The following is a 20556-nucleotide window of genomic DNA, read 5'->3' as shown; positions in this document are numbered from 1 at the left end:
CCTCCCCCCCCACTGTAGCTATAAACCCTACTGATTTTCAAGAAAAGCAGAAAACTGGAAAAACTAATTTCCACAAAAATCAGGCTTTTCCGATTTCCCCCCATATCAGTAAGGTTCTGAGCAGGGTGGGGAGGGGAGGGGCCTGGCTGGAATATGGGGGTGAGCAGTCCACCTGGCAGGGGCTGGCTGAAGAGGAGGCAAGAAGCCCAGCTGGGGAGGGGGTGACTGGAGTGGACTGAGGGGCCTGTTAAGCCTAACTCTGACCTCACCCTCACCTTAAACCTTTAGCCCACCTTAATTGATCACTCTCGTTATAGCTGGTATAGCAGCACCCATTTTTTCATGTTCTATGTGTATATATATCTTCCTACTGTATTTTCCACTCCATGCATCCGATGAAGTGGGTTTTAGCCCATGAAAGCTTATGCCCAAATAAATGTGTTCGTCTCTAAGGTGCCACAAGGACTCCTCGTTTTTGTTGTTGTTGTTTTTTCCCCCCTCACCCTGTATCTCGAGGGAATCAGGCTTTTACAAATTTCCAGTTTTCATGAAAATCAGGAGGGTTCTGCCCACTGATGCCTAGAACATGCTCTGAAACACTGGAGCTGATGGGACGTGGTTTTCAAAAGTTATCCCATTACAGACAGACAGAAACGCCACCGAGTTCAGTGTGGGGCCTCCCTTCACTCAGCCAGAAGGGAAAGGAGATGGCCATTTACTCAGTGTTTTACCTGCACTAGGCCTTGTGTCCCCAGTATAACGCGGGCATGGGAATAGCTAGAGGCAGAGCCCCCCTGTGTGTGTTCTACTTTCTACCAGCAGAAAAATGACTCCAATGAGTTTGCAATAATTGAGTTAAATCTTCTGCCTTGTAACACATCTCTCCTGTTCTTCACTTCCAGCGGCGCATCAGGCAGAGAAAGGTGAGGTCCCTTTGTTCATTTAACTGGGGATGGGAGGGGGAATCTCAGACTTTACAAGAAGTTTCATAGACCCTCTGGGCAACTCTCAGAGCCCTCGCTGTGAACAGAAAGTCAGTCTGGTTTGTGCGGTGCACAGACAAGCTCTGCTCCTCGTCCCTCACACTCAGCACACAGAGCGAACAGACCCAAACCCCACTCACTGAACTCACAGGGGGTTTGTTGCTCCCACACAACCGGGGGTGTGAGCAGGTTTGGGGTCACTCTGCGTGTAGCCAGCACTGTGCCCAGGCTGTCAGCTGGCTGTAGTAGTTCACATCCTCGGTGTAACCCTGTCAGGCCGATGGCAGCCAGGGACATGGTGGCTGATGATGTCACCATGCTGCTTGTGACAGTGTCACTCTGCCTGTCTTCTCTCCTGTGCTGATTGGCTGACAGCTCCAACCCCCTCCCACCCAGTCCTGTCACCCCAACCTCACTCCACCCCCTGCCCCCCTCCCCCATCCCTTTCCATGTAGCTCGTCCCCTCCCCCCTGCACAGCACAGTGTGACTGTTAAATGGTGGCACTGATGTGCCACTTGCACCATCGCTCTGCTTGTGTGTTCTGCCCCTTCCCTGCCCTGTGCCTGTCTTGTCCGGTTAGACTGTGAGCTCTTCAGGGGAGGGATTGGCTACTCCTCTGTGCTTTAAGGTCTTTTTGACTGGCTTCTCTTCTGCAAGATAATGTGATATTGACTCATTTCTCTTTATTTTATTTTTAGACAAACTCCAGGCTGAGCTCAGTAAGTTCCATCCCCCCCAGTATCACCCTGTGTGACATTGTCTCCTGCTCAGCGTGTCGGTGTTCAGGGATGTTCTCACCCCTCTGTCTGTGTTTGGTTGCAGGGTGGAGATGCGCCCAGCTCTACGCAGGTACTGTACATACCACTGATGTTTTATCCATGGTGAGACCCACCTCCCCCTGGGAGCTCTCTGCTCCTTTCCCTGCACAAAGCATTTTCCTATGACATTCAATAGGCTAGAAACAGCAATGTCACTGGGGGCAGGTGGAAAGGGGCAGACAAAAGCCAGGTTTATTGCAGAGCAGGGACATGTCCCTTTTGGGAAAGGGCTGATTAGTGAGGAAATGCTGCCCCCTGGTGTCACCTTTGCAGGGGTACCTGGGCTCTGCAGGATGCACATTCTTATCTGGCCATAACTGAACTGAACTGCCAAGCTCTCTCCTCCCAGCAGCAGGATCAGACCAGGCTTTAGCCACAATTTCCTTCTAGCGTAACAGGCCCAGACAGGAGCTGTTCAGTGTCTGGATTTGGGGGGAGGGAGGCCCTGTCCCCACTGCAGGGGCAGACAGGTTTTTATAACTAGCTTGTGATGCTCCCCTGACCCAGTGACAAGAAGTTGTGCCGACACGGCAGCTTTTCTGCCTGACAGCCGACGCTGAGCTGTGTATGTGCATGGGGGTTGACTTTTGGTTTTGCCGGTGGGTGCCCCATCCTGGCTTCGCCCCTTCCCCAAGGCCCCGCCCTCACTCTACCCCACTCCATCTCTTCCTGTTCCCACTCTGCCCCCTCCCCTTAGGTCCTCTCCCCTGAGCATCTCCTGCCCACTGCTCACTCCTTTCTGCCCCCTCCTGCCTTGAAGGCAAGGTGTGTGTGTTTGGGGGGGGCTCAGCCTCCCCCAAAATTGGCAATTTTCAGCATATTTATAAACTTCTTTCATATTCTATTATTGAATGTGTGTCTGTCATTGGCATCTTAACAATGTCATCATTATTAAAATAGTAACGAACTACATCATTACATTATCATGAATTACAGTGTATTAAACTCATTACACTCGGCTACAAGCTGTCTTTACTAACACCCCAGTGTAAAGTCATTACGTTCGCTCTGGCTTCACACCAGCTTAGGGCCTGTGTGGGAGCTGAGGCCATGGATGGCTGTGGCAAAAAGGTGGATGGGAGGCACAAGCAGTGAGGAGTCTTTCCCCTCTCCATGCCCCTTCTCCTCCCTCTTTTTTCTTCTCTAAGACCTTGCTCCCTCCCCTTCCTGATGTTTCCCCCTTCTTGCTTTCCGCCCATGTCCCATTTCCCATCTCTCTCTACTCTCCACTCCTGGTGGCTCTGTCTAGTGCCCACTCCCACCCACACACTCAAAGTGGCAGAGGAGGTTCCCCCTCCTCGGGTAGGAAGGGTGGCTTAATGGTTAAGGCACAGGCCTTGGGCTCAGGTGTCCTGGGTTTGGTTCTCTGCTCTGCCACAGACACCCTGCTTAGCCTTGGGAAAGTCACTTCACCCCTTGGTGCCCTATATCCCACCTGCCAAATGGGGCTAATGCTGACCCTGCCTTCTAGGCTAAATCCATTCATGGCTGTGTGGTGATGGGGAAATGGAGATACCAAAGTGAATAGATTTGGCTGAATTTCTCCACAGCAGGAGAGTGAGAGCCAGCTCTGCGTGGGGGACGGGAGAGAGAGGGGCTCAGGGCAGCTCCGCACAGAGTGGGTCAGGGCTTCAGCCCTGCAGCTTCTGCCACTAGGATGGCTGGGGCTCCCGACCCGGGGAATTCAGCCCATCTTCTGCCAGGGTCCAGGGCTTCTCCTCCCCCCTCCTGCCCCCAGCATGGCTCCTGCTGGGGTCTGGGGCTTCTCCTCCCTCCTCCTCCCTCTCCCAGCAGCACGGTTCCTGCTGGGGTCTGGGGTTTCTCCTCTCCCTAATCCACTACACCAAGCCCTAGCCTAGCTGGGCTCCCTTGGGTCACCTGATGACTGCTGTTGCCGGAGTCGAGCCTGGCTGGCAGGGAGCAACCATACACATGGACGCCATGGCCATCAGCCCAAGAGGTGTGGGGCAGCCCCAGGTGAGCAGGGGCTGGCTGTGCTGCTGCTGATATTCCCACAATCCTGCCCACGCCTAACCCTAAGGCTTTTTTTTTTTTTTCTGAGACTCACTCAGCCCCTCCTGGAGCAGGGAGGTGAGAGACAGCTGATCTGAGCCTGCCTGCCAAATAGCTAATCGCAGCTGCGTGCAGGCTGCCCCTAGGAAACAGCTCATCTGCTGAGGCACCCGCAAAACACTTGATCCCTGGCTGCCAACAGCGGGTCATCCCAGTGAATGCTGAGCACCCCCTATTTTTTTCCCGTGGGTGCTCCAGCCCCAGAGCACACATGGAGTTGGTACCTATGTGTGTGTGTGTTTGCTCCCAGCCTGCTGCCTGACAGTGTGTGTGCCCTGGTGCATGCTGGGAGTCTGGGCAGCTCCAGCTCCAGGGGCTGTGTGCAGCACCACTGGCCCAGGTGTCCTACCAAACAGAGCTGGGAGGGAGCGGGGAGCCCAAGACAGTTACACAAACACCGTTAGGGGTCCTGTTAGGGTCACCACCTCTGCTCCACATACACCACCTGTCCCACCACCCAGAGCACTGTGTCCCCATCCCACCCCCGGGAGAGGGCACCAGCCCCTGCACGTTCCTGTTCGTTTGGCTGCCCCAGGCACCAATTTCACCAAGTAGGACATGGCAATAAATCTACCCCGCTCCCTCCCGGTGGTGACCCTCAGAGCCAGTACCTCCTTCAACCCCCATTCTGCCCCCCTGCCTTCCTTGCATCTGCCCCTCTGCTTGACCCCCCCCCCAACCCTCCTGGGGTCTGCCCCTTCCCACCATCTCCCTCTTGATGCCCACTCCTCCCCTCACTCCCCCCATTCCCCTCTGGTGCCTGCCCCACCCCTCACTGCCTTTGTCCCCGGTCACCTGCGCCTTCCCCCAGCCCCTGCTTTGCCCACCTCATGCTTCTTACCTCGCTCCCCTCTAGCCTCCTGGGGCCAACCCCTCCTTTTTCACCCCCTCTGCCTCCCTGGTGCCTGCCTCTCCATTCACCCCTTGTGTCCACTGGTGCAACCCCCTTCCCTCTGCCTCCCCTGTGCCCCAGTGCCTACCCCTTCTCCTGCCTACCTTTGCCCCCCTGGTGCCCACCCCTCCCCTCTCTCCCCCTAGGCACCAGCCCCTCCCCCCACCCTCTACCCCCCCTCCGTTCCTCTCCTCACCCCACTCTGTCCCCTGGCACCAGCCCCTTCCCTCTCCCTGCTCTGCCCTCCAGTGACTGCCTCTGCCCTAGCCACCTCCTCTCCCCCAGGTTCCTGCCTCACTCTGTCCCCCTGACACCTGCCCATTCTCTCCCCCCCCATGATCCTGATGCCTGCCCCACTCCTCATCCTCCCACCCCTGGCACCTGTCCCTCCCCTCGACTCTGATCTGCCCCTTTGGAGTCCACCCTCTCTTCATTTCCCCTGTCCCTTGGAGCCCCCCACATTCCCTTACACCCCCTTCCCCCTGCTATCCCCTTCCTTTGCTTTCCTGTGCCCCCTGGGGTCTGTCCTCTTCTTCTTGATGCCCACCCCTCCCCTCATCCCCTGGAACCTGCCCTTCCCTTCTCCATCCCTCTGCTCTCCATCTTCCTGTCAGTCCCCTGAACTTTTCTATCATGGGCAGACAGGGCCCTGACTCTCCTTAAAGGGCAATACTCCCCCCCTCCCCCCCGCCCAGTGATTAATGGGGACACAGATTAATTTACTGTTGATCCCAGTAACAAGCCCCTGCCCCTGGCCCTGACTCTGTGATTCTCTCCCCAGTGGATGTGACTCTGGATCCAGACACGGCAAATCCCTACCTCGTCCTGTCTGAGGATCGGAAACGTGTGAGATGCGGAAACAAATGCCAGGATCTGCCCAACAACCCTGAGAGATTTGATCCTTGTCCCTCTGTCCTGGGCGCTGAGGGGTTCACGGGTGGGAGCTGTTACTGGGAGGTGGAGGTGGGAGACAAGACGAGATGGGATCTGGGGGTGTGTAGGGAATCTGCGAGTAGGAAGGGATGGGTCACAGCCACACCTGAGTATGGATTCTGGGTTGTGTGGCTGAGGGATGGGGAATACAAGGCTCTCACCTACCCATGGACACCGCTCCGTGTGAGGGTCAGGCCCAGGCGGGTGGGGATTTTCCTGGACTATCAGATGGGCGAGGTCTCGTTTTACAATGTGACTGACAGGTCCCATCTCTTCACTTTCACTGACACCTTCTCCGGGACGCTCCGCCCTTATTTCTATCCTGGTGTCAACACTTCAGGTACAAACGCGGCTCCCCTGAAAATCTGCCCGGTCCCAGCTCAGACTGGAGGCAATCTCTGTCCCTGACAGGGACAGCTGCAGCACAGTCTGTCCTATCGGAGCACCGCTGCTCTTCTCGCCCTCCCCTCCCCCAGTGGGAGAGGCCAGTTACTGCAGCAACTGGACTTTTTGTGCTGACCTGGCGCTGCCAGTTTCCCTTTTCAACTGGTGGTTCCAGTTGAAAACCGGACACCTGGGAACCCCCAGCCCTCACCTCTCCCTGCCCCCTGCCCCAGGGGTAGCAGATGGGGGTGGACTTTTGTCAGAATTTTGTACCCCTGAGCAGAGTATCAGGGGGCACATCACATGGCATTGCTAGGACCACTTTTTGTTTTAAACGTGATGCGTTATGAACATTTTCAATGTAATAATTCAGTTTTGAAGATTTATTCACACTATGCCATCCATGGCATGTGCCCTAAACTTACCTTGATTATTTGAAAATAAATACCCTACAATTATCTTTTGATGGATTCATTTGTGGTTTTTATCCAGTCTGCTGGTGTCTAGGTGGCATGGGCTGCTGAAACTATTTTTCCTAGACAATTTTCCCCTAAACTTTCTTTCAGAAATATCTGCGTTCCTTTCCCTATTTCTCACTGACTTATGTGTAATTATTGTGGTTTCTTATCCAATCTTATTGTGTTATTACATGGGAAAATATGTTGGCAAATACATTAACATACCACATGGTTTTTACTCCCTGACAGGACATAAAAATGTGTTGTGACTCACAATTTACAGCATGAAGTGTCATGAAGAGATTGCAGGCAATGTTCATTTTTAAATTTCTAACTATGAATGGGCTCCCCCATCAGTTCCTGCAGCCCTTGGCTGGCAGAGCTCTGTGTGAATGAAGCAGCAGGCAGTCTGCCAGGGAACTTCCACTGTGTCTCTTTATTACTTTTTATGGTGCATCACAACATAGCAGCAATTACGAGGAGCCCCCTTCCTGCTCCCTGGTTCAGACTTTTATACTGCTGCTTTCTTCTCAGCGCTGAGCTAGTGACCTCATCCCTACAGGTGCCAGTGATCCCCTCTGCCCTTCCAAACCCAAACTGCTCAGTCCTTCCTACTCTAACTGCACCCGGTGCCCTGGGTGTGCTCAGTGACCAGGGTGCTGGCTTCCAAAGGGCTCAGTTTGTAGCCGCTAAATGCCCCCTGTCACACGGCCATGATTGTGTAATTGACAATATAGTGAAAATAACACCAAATGTAAACTGTTACCTTATTATTCAATTCAGAACCTAGATCTACCAGTATCTGCTCTGGACACCCATGTTGATATATAATTTTACATGTCTTCTTCTCCCCCTCATGTGCTGTCATAGATCTAAGTGGAAATTCTTCTAACTCTTTTGAAAAATCATCTGTAGCTGTCAGTACAACCTGGTATCGCTTCTGTGGTACTGGATAGAGCCCGATTCAATCTGCTCCCAGCAATTTCCAGAGTTTGGCAACCTATGTGCAAGAACACAGGCTAGAGTTCTCATTTGGATCTTTCCTGTGACATTTTTATTATAATCCCATACATAGTAAGCAAAGTAAATGTTTTAATGTGGTTGTGATGTTCCCCTCTGGTGTTATCTGGACCAGTGATCTACTAGGTCACTCCAATCCTTGACTCTGGGAGCCAGCCTTACCCTGCTCTGCTGTGAGAAACCCCACTCCTGGGCTGTTCACGCACAGCCTCTGGCATGTAAGCTGCTCCTTGGATTGTGCAACCGAATGACACTAGCCAATATCTCCAATCCCAGATGCAACCCTAGAAATTTCCGTCTTGCAGTGTCCAGTTATGCCCGCTAGACGCTGAAAGCTTATATGAGCTCGTCAATTTAACAAAGCAATTGATATGTACCAGGCTTGTTATCCCAAGGGGAGTCTCTGACATACTTCAAACCAAATGCACAGCTTCAGGTAGAACAAATCAAATGCACAGCTTCAGGTACAACAAACAAACAGATGTATTAACTACAAAGATAAATTTTAAGTGATTGTAAATCAAAGCATAACAAGTCGGATTTGGTCAAATGAAATAAAAGCAAAATACATTCTAAGCTGATTTTAACACTTTCAGCGCCTTTACAAACTTAGATGCTTTTCACCACAGACTGGCTGGTTGCCCTTCAGCCAGGCTCTCCCCTTTGATCAGCGCTTCAGTCACTTGGTGGTGCTGTCTGTAGATGGAGGTGGAATAGAGAGAGGAAGAACATGGCAAATGCCTCTCCCTTTTATCATGTTCTTTCTTCCCTCTTGGCTTTGTCCCCCACCCTTCAGGTGAGCATTACCTCATCGCAGTCCCAAAGTGACCAAATGAAGGGAGGTGACTCAATCCAGAGTCCAACAAATCCTTTGTTATTGCCTAGGCCAGTGTCCTTTGTTCCTGTGAGGCTGGGCTGGGTTTGTCCCATACATGCCCTGATGAGGTGTGAATCCCCTCTGCTCTTGGGGAGTTTTTGCCTGGTCTTGCTTTAAGACATGAGGACACATTTTCAGCCTCATAATTATATATACATGAAATTACAACCTATAACATTACTATGACAACAATTACTATAACATTACCATAACAACAATTCTCAGTATACCATGAGCCTTCCAAAGACACCCAACATGACAAACTTTTCATTAGATACCCCATAATCATATTATAAGGATTAACATGGGAGTGTAGGGTGTTCCCATGAGGTACAGAACATCACAGTGGTTTCTATAATAATTGATGTCTCCATATAATCAGAATCTAACTTTTGGTGTTTTTCAGAAGTAAATAAATACAGGCCAAACTTCTGCAACTGAAAACTTGCATAAATACACTGTCAAGTAGGTTATTAAATTGGGCCTCTGGTGCATATTTTTTAGTCTTTCATTTAATGGCCATGATTTTGTTTTATTTATACAGCTGTTTTCAGTATGCCACATTTTGGTGTGTTTGCTAGCTTGAGTTGTTAGAAAGGATGAGAAAATAAATGTACTACAAGGGCAGTGTTAATTTTCTTGTTATTTGATTTCATATTAAATAAACATCAAGATGGGCACCTTAATTTTCCTTTGTTTTAATATTCTTGATTTTTCATTTGTACTGGTGGCGCACATCCGCACATTACCTCGATATTGGTGCTGCACATACCAAAATTTATTCTGCACATGGGTGGAAAATATTAGAGGGAACATTGCTTGGAACCCTCTTTTATGTTGTAATTTTGACTTCACCTAACTGTCTATGCATGTGTATGAAGGTGTCCCCTGACTTTTCCTTATCTGTATTTCCATACTCCATAAATATTGGGGGGCCTGTTTTTCCTATGTTATTTGTGGTTCCTCTTATTTTCATTAGCATCTATGCATAACATGTACACTGCAGTCAGGATATGTGTTATAAACAATGTTACAATAAGGTATCTCATGATCTTGAACAGTATATTGCGTTCCATTTTCTGCAACATCACCTGTTGGCACATCTTTCCAGTAGTCTTGTGACCTTACTGGCATAGGGTCATTCTTTGGTCATCCGAAGAAGTGGGCTGTAGTCCACGAAAGCTTATGCTCTAATAAATTTGTTAGTCTCTAAGGTGCCACAAGTACTCCTGTTCTTTTTGCGGATACAGACTAACACGGCTGCTACTCTGAAACCTGTCACTTATGTCAGGCATTCTTAAGCCTATGGCCTCATATGGCTGAGCTGAAATATTACAGGCCTCAGCCTAGGCCTTGCATTTCTGCTGTGCTTTACTTATATTCCTAATGCATACTGATCACTCCTAAATACTTATCAACCTTATACTTCTATTATCCTACAACTGAAATCTATTTAGCATACAGTAGTTCTTCTTTGAGTGATTGCTCAGGTGTATTCCACAGTAGGTGTGTGTGCTTGCCATGTGCACTGGTGCTGGAATTTTTTCTCTTAGCAGTACCCATGGGGGGGAGCACCGCGGCGACCCCTGGAGTGGCACCTCTATATCACGCTATAAGGGGAGCTGCACACTCCCCCACCCTCAGTTCCTTCTTGCCGCTAGTGAAGGTAGTCAGAACTTCGTGCTCCAGCCTAGCTGTAGCTCTTCTAGTTAGCCTTAGTAGTACACGTCTTCGTCAATAGTTGAATAGCTTCTTTAGTTAGTTGCTGGGCTTGGGGCATGCCCTGTGCCCCAGGCTTCAAGTCGTGCAACTCTTGTCGCAGTTCTATGCCAAGAAGCGACCCATACACTCAGTGTCTCCGCTGCTTGGGTGAGACCCACGTAAGTGAGTGCTGTAAGATCTGTAGATCGTTCAAGCCTCGGACTAAACGTGAGAGCGATATCTGGCTCTGGGCCCTGCTAATGGAATCTGTGCTGGCCCCGGCACTGGTGCGCCGACCCGACTCGGTGCCGGGCACCACATCCTCAGTGCGGAGTGAGGCTCCCTCCACCAGTCGGCACCGCTCAACCACCAAGAAGCAGGGAAAAACTCAGAAGTACTGAGAGAAAGACAGGGGTGAGGCCGGACCCGAGTTGGGCAGCCCACGATCCCCCTTGGGACCCAGACCGCCGACTCACGCTGAGCGGAGTAGACGGGTCCCGTCCGCGCGTGCCTCTCCCGCGGTGAGAATGCCGTCGATGCTGGAGGCTGAGCAAGCCGCATGTGACATTCTCTCCCTTCCGGTGCCCAGGAGCACCACCTGAGACGGGCCCCCGGTCCCAAGGGAAGCCGCCGTTGGGAGCACAGGCCGTTGCTATGCCCCCCTGCTCCTCCAGCCTACGCCCCCCCCTTGCTCCTCTGGCCGCGGCTGCAGGGCCGGGCCGCATGCTGCGCCCCCCTGCTCCTCCAGCTGTGCGCACCCACCGTCCCCCCATGGCTGCCGGCCAGGCTACTGGCGGCCAGCCTGCGCTCCCCCCTCGCTCCTCCGGCCGTGCTGCGGGCAGCCAGCCTGCGCTCCCACCTTGCTCCTCTGGCCGTGCTGCGGGCAGCCAGCCTGCGCTCCCACCTTGCTCCTCTGGCTGTGCTGCGGGCGGCCAGCCTGTGCCCCCCCACTCCTCTGACCGCATCCTACGCCACCCTGATCCTCCGGCTGCGCGCCCTCTGCCCCCCCATGGCTGCTGACCGCGCTGCGAGCGGCTGGACGCGCTGCGAGCGGCCAGCCTGCGCCCCCCTCACTCCTCCGGCCGGCGGCCGCCTTTGGAAAGGTGCCGCTTTTGGCAAATTTGCTGAGGGGAAGCGGCTGCTTCCCCTGCACCCCGCTAGCTACACTACTGAGTTACACTAGTCCAGTGGTTCTCAAACTGTGGGTCGGGACCCCAAGTGGGTCACGACCCCCTTTGAATGGGGTCACCAGGGATGGCTTAGACTTGCTGCGGCCTGGGGCTGAAGCCCAAGCCCCACTGCCCAGGGGCGAAGCCAAAGCCCAAGGGCTTCAGTGCTGGGCAGCAGGACTCAGGTTGCAAGCCCCAGACCCTTGAGCTTCAGCTTTGGCCCTCCTGCCTGGAGAAGTGGGAGTCGGGCTTTGGCCCCCACACCCGGGGCAGTGGGGCTTGAGCTGGGTCAGGCTTCACTCTCCTGTCCTGGGGTCATGAAGTAATTTTTGTTGTCAGAAGAGGGTCCCAGTGCAATGAAGTTTGAGAACCCCTGCACTAGTCTAAACCTGAAAGGGATCCATGCCTCAAGCTGCAGAGGTAGATGAAAAACTCCCAGGGAATCTGCCAATCTGACCCAGGGAAAAATTCCTTCCTGTACCCAAATATGGCGATCGCTTACACCTTGACCAAGATGCACCAGCCAGACACCTGGGAAAAAATTCTCCGTAGTAACTCAGAGCCCTCCTCTTCTAGTGTCCCATCACCAGCCATTGGAGATACTTGCTGCTAGCACTCGCAGATTGGATACATGGCATTTTAGGCAATCACATCATACCATCCATACACTTATCAAGCTCAGTCTTGAAGCCATTTAGGTTTTTTGCCCCCTCTGATCTCTTTGGAAGACTCTTCCGGAACTTCACTCTTCTGATGGCTAGAAACCTTCCTCTAATTTCAAGCCTAAACTTATTAATGGACAGTTTATATCCATTTGTTCTTGTGTCCACCTGGGCACTTAACTTAAATAACTCCTCTCTTTCCCTGGTATTTATCCCTCTGATATATTTATAGAGAGCAATCATATCACCCCTCAGCCTTCTTTTGGCTAGGTTAAACAAGCCAAGCTCTTTGAGTCTCCTTTCATAAACAGGTTTTCCATTTCTCTGATCATCCTATAACCCCTTCTCTGCACCTGTTCCAGTTTGAGTTAATCTTTCTTAAATGTGGGAGACCAGAATTTCACACAGTATTCCAGACGAGGTCTCACCAGGGCCTTCTATAACAGGACTAAGACTTCTCTGTCTCTATTGGAAATACCTCACTTGATATCCTAGGATTGCACTGGCCTTTTTCACAGCTGCCTCACATTGGCCACTCATAGTTATCCTGTGATCGACCAATACACCCAGGTCTTTCTCCTCTGTCACTTCCAACTAATACATTCCCATCTTATAGCAAAAATTCTTGTTTTAGTCCCTAAGTGCATGACCTTGCATTTTTCATTATTAAATTTCATCCAATTTCTACTACTCCAGCTTTCAATGTTGGCCAGATCTTCTTGTATGATACTCTGGTCATCCTCCATATTGGAAATAACTCCCAGTTTTGTGTCTTCCACAAATTTTATTAGCACACTCCCAATTTTTGTACCAAGGTCATTTCAATGATGGAGAATCCAATCAACCTCCTTGGGGGATTAAATTTGACAGGCCTTTCCTCCCTAGCAAAACATCCTTTTTAAAAATGTTTGGAAATTCTGAGAGTGTTTAACAGCTATTTTTTTTAAATACACTTTTTTGAAAGAAAAAATATTTCCCCCAAAACCAACTAAGAATCCTCCCTTCTGTGCATATGGCTAGAGCTCCCAGCAAGAAATAGGCATTTTCATTAAGATGAATGTGATGAGTTGGATCACAGAGACCCCCTTAGACTGCCACCTGATGTGCTGAGACTACCTCTGAGCCCATTCTCCCTGCCAGCTTGGGACTTCAGTACCCTGCCTTGTTGAGCCAGACAAGCTAGCCTGCTACAAACACAGGCCCAGGTCTGAACCACGTCCCCCCAAAACTGCAGGCTATCTGAAAACACCTTAAGAAGTGCTCCTGTGTCCAGCACCCAGATACCCAGTTCCCAATGGGATCCAAACCCCAAATAAATCCGTTTTACTCTGTATAAAGCTTATACAGGGTAAACTCATAAATTGTTCACCCTCTATAACACTGATAGAGAGACAGGCACAGCTGTTTGCTCTCCCAGGTATTAATTACTTGTTTTGGGTTAATTAATAAGTAAAAAGTGATTTTATTAAATATAAAAATTAAGATTTAATGTTTCCAAGTAATAACAGACAGAACAAAGTAAATTACCAAGCAAAATAAAACAAAAACACGCAATTCTAAGCCTAATAAAGTAGGGAACTAAATAAGGTAAATCTCACCCTCAGAGATGTTCCAATAAGCTTCTTTGACAGACTAGACTCCTTCCTAGTCTGGGTCCAGCAATCACTCACACCCTTGTAGTTACTGTCCTTTGTTCCAGTTTCTTTCAGGCATCTCTTTGGGGTGGAGAGGCTATCTTTTGAGTCAGCTGAAGCCCAAATGGAGGGGTTTCCAGGGCCTTTTATATTCTTTCTCTTGTGGGCAGAAACACCTTTGTTCTCCTGTGCAAAATGACAGCAACAAGATGGAGTTTGTAGCCACCTGGGCAAGTCCCATGTCTATGAATGATTCAGCTTTCTGCAGGCTAATGCCATTGTTTACATGTTAATTTGAACATTCCCAGGAAAGTTCAGATGTGGCTTGGCATCTCCCAAAGTCCATTGTTAGTTAAGTACTTGAATAACCCCTTCACACTATGTTGACCAAATCTGCCTTATGTGCTTCCTACAGCAAACACTTTAAATAGAAGCATAGAGCCAACACTCATAACTTCAGATATAAAAATGATGAATGCATACAAATAGGATGGATATATTCAGTAGATCATAACCTTTGAAGAGATATGTTACATGGCATATCTAGCATAAAACATATTCCAGTTATGTCATATTTACACTCATAAGCATATTTCTATAAAGCATTATGGGGTGCAACATCACAATGAGCAAAAACATTACGTGTCCCAATCCTTCCAAGGGCTCCATGGGTTCCTTTTAGGAGGTATCACATTAGTTATAAGGAAGAGGGTTTGTCTGGAAATATTCATACAAATACACCCAGTCCATGTCCTTTCAGGCCTGCTGTAGCTGATGAAGCTAGAATGCACCTGTCAGCACTTGAATACAGGGGAGATTTACCTGATGAAGGGACCCCACCACTTATCTCTGAGGGGGGTGGTAATTTGAGGAGATTTTTAAATCAGAGAATAACCCCCTGATCTCACTTCTCCTCTGTGCTGGCCACTGTGCTCCTCTCTCCTGTTACTTCCCTAAGGGCCGGTCTACACAACCGCTTACATCAGTATAACTTAAGTCACTCAGGAGTATAATGACGCCACCCCCCTGAGCAACACAACTTACAGTGGTCTAAGCGCTGTCCACAGTAGCCACTCTGTCAGTGGGAGGAGCTCTCCCGCCAACACAACTACTCCTCCTCCGCGAGAGGGGGAAGCTATGCCGACAGGAGAGCTCTCTCCCTTGGCACAGAGAGTCTTCACCAGATGCGGTGCAGCCGCGCCGACTTAGCGCGTCTAGTGCAGACTAGCCCTGACTGGGCAGAGATGTTTAACTGCCACTTTTCCCCATGTATCCTGCCTCCGCTCCCTCCTTCTGTCTATAGCCGCCTTATTTCTCAGCCTTCACCTTCCTGACAACTTTACTGCCCAGAGACAAAGGGGAAACCCCACTGGGGCCCCATCCTGGTCCTTCTGCACCCCCTGTGCCCTTCCCTCTGCGTTGGCCCCTGCGGCAGATCCAGACCGGAGCTGAGCACAGTGTGAGGGCAGGTGCCTCCCACGGCCTGTGAGAGCTGAAGCTCCAGAGTCACTGTCCTGCCTGGGCCCAGCCCTTCCCCCCAGGTCTCTCCTCACCTGCAGGCTCTGGCTCAGGGGCTGGTATCGGCAGAGCCCGGGGCTGCCCCAGGGGCTGGTTCCAGCCAGTGGAGAAAGTCCCCCCCAGGCTGGGCACAGAGGGGGGTTAGTGCTGGTCTCTCCTCAGTACAGACCCCACTGGGGGCAGAGCAGCCCAGCCTGGCTTCTACGGCAGATGCAGCCCAGGCCCCCGCTGCCCCCTGAGCAGCTGGTTTGTGCTGCAGACCCCAGAGCCCCAAACCTCCTGCACCGGACACACCTGCTAGTCTTGTGGCTGCTCCCCCAGGCGCCGGGACACCGCCTTGCCGCAGCATCCCCAGCCGGGTGTAGTGTAGGAAACTGCTCTCTGTAGCATTCCTACACTACACCAACGGACCCTAGGTACAGCCATTATACAACCAGAGCAAACTCCCAAAAACACCCCCCCCACACACCCCATCTGGTGCACCACAGATGCCCAAGACTGACCAATAAACAGCACAGGACAGTGGAGCCGCCCCACCCCCACAATCCCCAGCCCAGCCATGCCAACCCCCCCAACTCCCATAAGCCATCATTGTCCCCATTGTCCCTTCTCTCTGAGCTGACACTCCTCTGCCCAGAGTCAGACAAAGCCAAAACATGGATCCCTGACTCATATTTCCCCTCAGCAGAACCAGTCCACACAGTGATTATGAGCTCAGAATTGGCCCAGAATGACTGGAGGAGACCAGGACAGCTGGAATGGGGCAGGATGTGGGTGGGGAGTGGGTAAGATTGTTACTTTCCCTTCTGCGTATGGAGTTTTACAAAGTTTAAACCTAAAATCTCCTTTCCAGCTCTGAGGGGGTGTTTTGAAGGAGCTGGACTGTGACCTTTAGACTGCGATATCACCAAGCTTAGAGCAGTGGCTTTTTTCTGGCAACCCAGTTGAAGAAAATTGTTGATGCCCGTGACCCAGCGGAGCAGGGGATGAGGGGTTTGGGGTGTGAAGGGGCTGAGGGATGGGGCAGAGGGTTGGGGTGCAGGGATGAGGGCTGTGGGGTGGGGCCAGAAATGAGGGGTTCAGGGTTTTGGAGGTTACTCTGGGCTGGGGCAGGGGGTTGGGGTGTGGGAGGCTCTCAGGGCTCTCGGCTCAGGGTGCAGGTTCTGGGGTAGGGCTGAGGATTAGGGGTTTGGGGTGCAGGAGGGGGATCTGGGTTGGCGGGCTCAGGGCTGGGGCAGGCATTGGGGTGAAGGGGGGGTCCGGGCTCTGGGCTGGGGGTGCAGGCTCTGGGGTGGGGCCAGGGATGAGGGTTTTGGGTGCAGGAAGGGGCTCTGGGTTTGGGGGTCTCAGGGCTGGGGCAGGGGATTGGGACACAAGGGTGGGGCGTAGGCTTACCTCAGGAGGCTCTTGGTCAGTAGCGCAGTGGCGATACTAAGGCAGGCTTTCTGCCTGTCCTGGCACCACAGAGCGCAATGCGCTCCAGAAGTGGCCAGCACCAACAGGCACCGTCTCCCCCAGCTCCCATTGGCCGGGAAGTGGGGAGCCAGTGCTAGGGGTGGGGACAGCGTGCGGAGCCCTGTGCCCCCCCGCCTAAGAGCCGGACATGCTGCTGGCTGCTTCCAGGGTGCAGTGTGGTGTTGGAACAGGTAGGGTCTTGCCTGCCTTAGCCGGGCAGCACCGCTGACGGGACTTTTAAGGGCACAGAGCTGACCAGAGCCACCACAACCCAGAGCCTTACATTCCACGAAACAGTACTGGGTCACGACCTACAGTTGAAAACCACTGGCTTACAGGATCTACCATAATGTCACCCTTCAGCTCAGGAGTTGCTCCTGATTAATGAGTTGTTGCTGTTTTCATGCCTTGTCACTAGCACACACCAGCTGCCACTGACCTTAACCCAGGGAGCCCCTGTAGCCCAGCTGGTCCTAGGCGGGTGGTTAGATGTTCAGCAAGACACAGCCAAGCCAAGGCTCCTCTGCACACACATTGTCACTGAAATAACTCAAGGGGGTTTAGTTCCCACCCATTGTTTCAGTGCAAGTCTGTGTGTGGCTGTGGACGTGCTCGCTGTGAATTAACATTTCCCTTCTGCCAGTAGGAGTCAGCAGCAACCAGGGCCGGGTTCAATATCTAGGGCTTCCTCTTCAACAATACAACACAGAACCGGCTCTAGCCCTCACCCAGTAACTTGGGAAAATTACACACAACCCCCTGGGCACCTCTAGAGGTAATACTTCCCCTCTCACAAGCACAGAGTCCAAGTGTAAAAAAGAAACTTTTAATGAAAGGAGGGAAGTAGCCAGGCATTAATTTGGGAAAACACCACAAGTAGGATTCATAAACCTAAAACCACAAGCAAACACCCATCTGAAGAATCGGAGCAGGCTGCACAGAGGGGAGAGAGGGACGGTGAAGAAATTTGGCAGCATGTGACCTCCAGAAGAAGAAAGAGGAGTGTCCATGTACCAGCAATGGAGATACAGGTGAGCAACTCTTTTCATGTTCTCTCCACGGGTACTAATGCGGACAGTGCACTAGATGATACATCTGAGGGAAGGGAGCAGAAGGAGACTCCACCGATTGGAAGGCATGAGATGCACTGTCCTAGGGATGGGGGTTCCACGACCACCGCTCCCAAGAGAAGGAGGAGGGTGGTGGTGGTCGGGGACTCCCTCCTCAGGGGGACTGAGTCATCTATCTGCCGCCCAGACCGAGAAAACCGAGAGGTCTGCTGCTTGCCAGGAGCTAGGATTCACAATGTGACGGAGAGGCTGCCGAGACTCGTCAAGCCCACAGATCGCTACCCCTTCCTGCTTCTCCACTTGGGTACCAATGATACTGCCAAGAATGACCTTGAGCGGATCACTGCAAACTACATGGCTCTGGGAAGAAGGATAAAGGAGTTTGAGGCGCAAGTGGTGTTCTCGTCCATCCTCCCTGTGCAGGGAAAAGGCCTGGATAGAGACCGTCGAATTGTGGAAGTCAACGAATGGCTACACAGGTGGTGTCAGAGAGAAGGCTTTGGATTCTTCGACCATGGGATGGTGTTCCAAGAAGGAGGAGTGCTAGGCAGAGACAGGCTCCACCTAATGAAGAGAGGGAAGAGCATCTTTGCAAGCAGGCTGGCTAACCTAGTGAGGAGGGCTTTAAACTAGGTTCACCGGGGGAAGGAGACCAAAGCCCTGAGGTAAGTGGGGAAATGGGATACCGGGAGGAAGCACGAGCAGGAGAGTGCAAGAGGGGAGGACTCCTGTCTCAGACTGAGAAAGCGGGACAATCAGCGAGTTATCTTAAGTGCCTATACACAAATGCAAGAAGCCTGAGAAACAAGCAGGGAGAACTGGAAGTCCTGGCACAGTCAAGGAACTATGATGTCATTGGAATAACAGAGACTTGGTGGGATAACTCACATGACTGGAGTACTTTCATGGATGGATATAAACTGTTCAGGAAGCGCAGGCAAGGCAGAAAAGGTGGGGGAGTTGCATTGTATGTAAGAGAGGAGTATGACTGCTCAGAGCTCTGGTATGAAACTGCAGAAAAACCTGAGACTCTCTGGATTAAGTTCAGAAGTGTGAGCAACAAGGGTGATATCATGGTGGGAGTCTGCTATAGACCATCAGACCAGGGGGATGAGGTGGACGAGGCTTTCTTCCGGCAACTAGCAGAAGTTACTAGATCACAGGCCCTGGTTCTCATGGGAGACTTTAATCACCCTGATATCTGCTGGGAGAGCAATACAGCGGTGCACAGACAATTCAGGAAGTTTTTGGAAAGTGTAGGGGACAATTTCCTGGTGCAAGTGCTGGAGGAACCAACTAGGGGCAGAGCTCTTCTAGACCTGCTGCTCACAAACCGGGAAGAATTAGTAGGGGAAGCAAAAGTGGATGGGAACCTGGGAAGCAGTGACCATGAGATGGTCGAGTTCAGGATCCTGACTCAAGGAAGAAAGGAGAGCAGCAGAATACGGACCCTGAATTTCAGAAAAGCAGACTTTGACTCCCTCAGGGAACTGATGGGCAGGATCCCCTGGGAGAATAACATGAGGGGGAAAGGAGTCCAGGAGAGCTGGCTGTATTTTAAAGAATCCTTATTGAGGTTGCAGGAAAAAAACATCCCGATGTGTAGAAAGAGCAGTAAATATGGCAGGCGACCAGCTTGGCTTAATAGTGAAATCCTTGCTGATCTTAAACGCAAAAAAGAAGCTTACAAGAAGTGGAAGATTGGACAAATAACCAGGGAGGAGTATAAAAATACTGCTCAGGCGTGCAGGAGTGAAATCAGGAAGGCCAAATCACACTTGGAGTTGCAGCTAGCAAGAGATGTTAAGAGTAACAAGAAGGGTTTCTACAGGTATATCAGCAACAAGAAGAAAGTCAAGGAAAATGTGGGCCCCTTACTGAATGAGGGAGGCAACCTAGTGACAGAGGATGTGGAAAAAGCTAATGTACTCGATGATTTTTTTGCCTCTGTCTTCACAAAAAAGGTCAGCTCCCAGACTACTGCACTGGCCAGCACAGTATGGGGAGAAGGTGACCAGCCCTCTGTGGAAAAAGAAGTGGTTCAGGACCATTTAGAAAAACTGGACGAGCACAAGTCCATGGGGCCGGATGCGCTGCATCCGAGGGTACTAAAGGAGTTGGCGGATGTGATTGCAGAGCCATTGGCCATTATCTTTGAAAACTCATGGAGATTGGGGGAGGTTTCAGATGACTGGAAAAAGGCTAATGTAGTGCCCATCTTTAAAAAAGGGAAGAAGGAGGATCCGGGGAACTACAGGCCAGTCAGCCTCAGCTCAGTCCCTGGAAAAATCATGGAGCAGGTCCTCAAGGAATCCATTCTGAAGCACTTAGAGGAGAGGAAAGTGATCAGGAACAGTCAGCATGGATTCACCAAGGGCAAGTCATGCCTGACTAACCTAATTGCCTTCTATGAGGAGATAACTGGGTCTGTGGATGAGGGGAAAGCAGTGGATGTCTTATTCCTTGACTTTAGCAAAGCTTTTGATACGGTCTCCCACAGTATTCTTGCCGGTAAGTTAAAGAAGTATGGGCTGGATGAGTGGACTATAAGGTGGATAGAAAGCTAGCTAGATGTCGGGCTCAACGGGTAGTGATTAAAGGCTTCATGTCTAGTTGGCAGCCAGTTTCAAGCGGAGTGCCCCAGGGGTCAGTCCTGGGGCCAGTTTTGTTCAATATCTTCATTAATGATATGGAGGATGGCATGGACTGCACTCTCAGCAAGTTCGCAGATGACACTAAAGTGGGAGGAGTGGTAGATATGCTGGAGGGTAGGGATAGGATACAAAGGGACCTAGACAAATTAGAGGACTGGGCCAAAAGAAACCTGATGAGGTTCAACAAGGACAAGTGCAGAGTCCTGCACTTAGGACGGAAGAATCCCATTCACTGTTACAGACTAGGGACCGAA

The 20556-nt window shown here is 51.2% G+C and overlaps 1 protein-coding gene and 1 long non-coding RNA gene across 7 annotated transcripts in view; one reads left to right on the top strand and one right to left on the bottom strand.

Annotated features, from left to right (window-relative positions):
• The window catches only part of LOC101951870 (butyrophilin subfamily 1 member A1-like), a 207180-nt gene that overhangs the window by 125351 nt on the left and 61273 nt on the right, over nt 1-20556 (top strand). For 5 of the 6 annotated variants that reach the window (XM_065564941.1, XM_065564943.1, XM_065564946.1 and 2 more), the window contains 4 exons: nt 903-923; nt 1683-1703; nt 1807-1833; nt 5549-6547. In XM_065564941.1, the coding sequence (XP_065421013.1) occupies nt 903-923; nt 1683-1703; nt 1807-1833; nt 5549-6108 (629 nt within the window). In that variant the 3' untranslated portion in view covers nt 6109-6547. Of the gene's footprint in view, nt 1-902; nt 924-1682; nt 1704-1806; nt 1834-5548; nt 6548-20556 lie in introns of those variants that run through there. The other variant, XM_065564942.1, reaches the window with a different exon arrangement.
• LOC135975049 (uncharacterized) overlaps nt 1-20556 on the bottom strand; it is a 234349-nt gene that overhangs the window by 158577 nt on the left and 55216 nt on the right. The gene's annotated exons all lie outside the window — the stretch shown is intronic.

The sequence above is a fragment of the Chrysemys picta genome, chromosome 12 (genome assembly GCF_011386835.1).
Source record: "Chrysemys picta bellii isolate R12L10 chromosome 12, ASM1138683v2, whole genome shotgun sequence".
Taxonomy (NCBI): Eukaryota; Metazoa; Chordata; order Testudines; family Emydidae; genus Chrysemys; species Chrysemys picta.
This window is presented reverse-complemented; position numbering and strand designations above follow the sequence as displayed.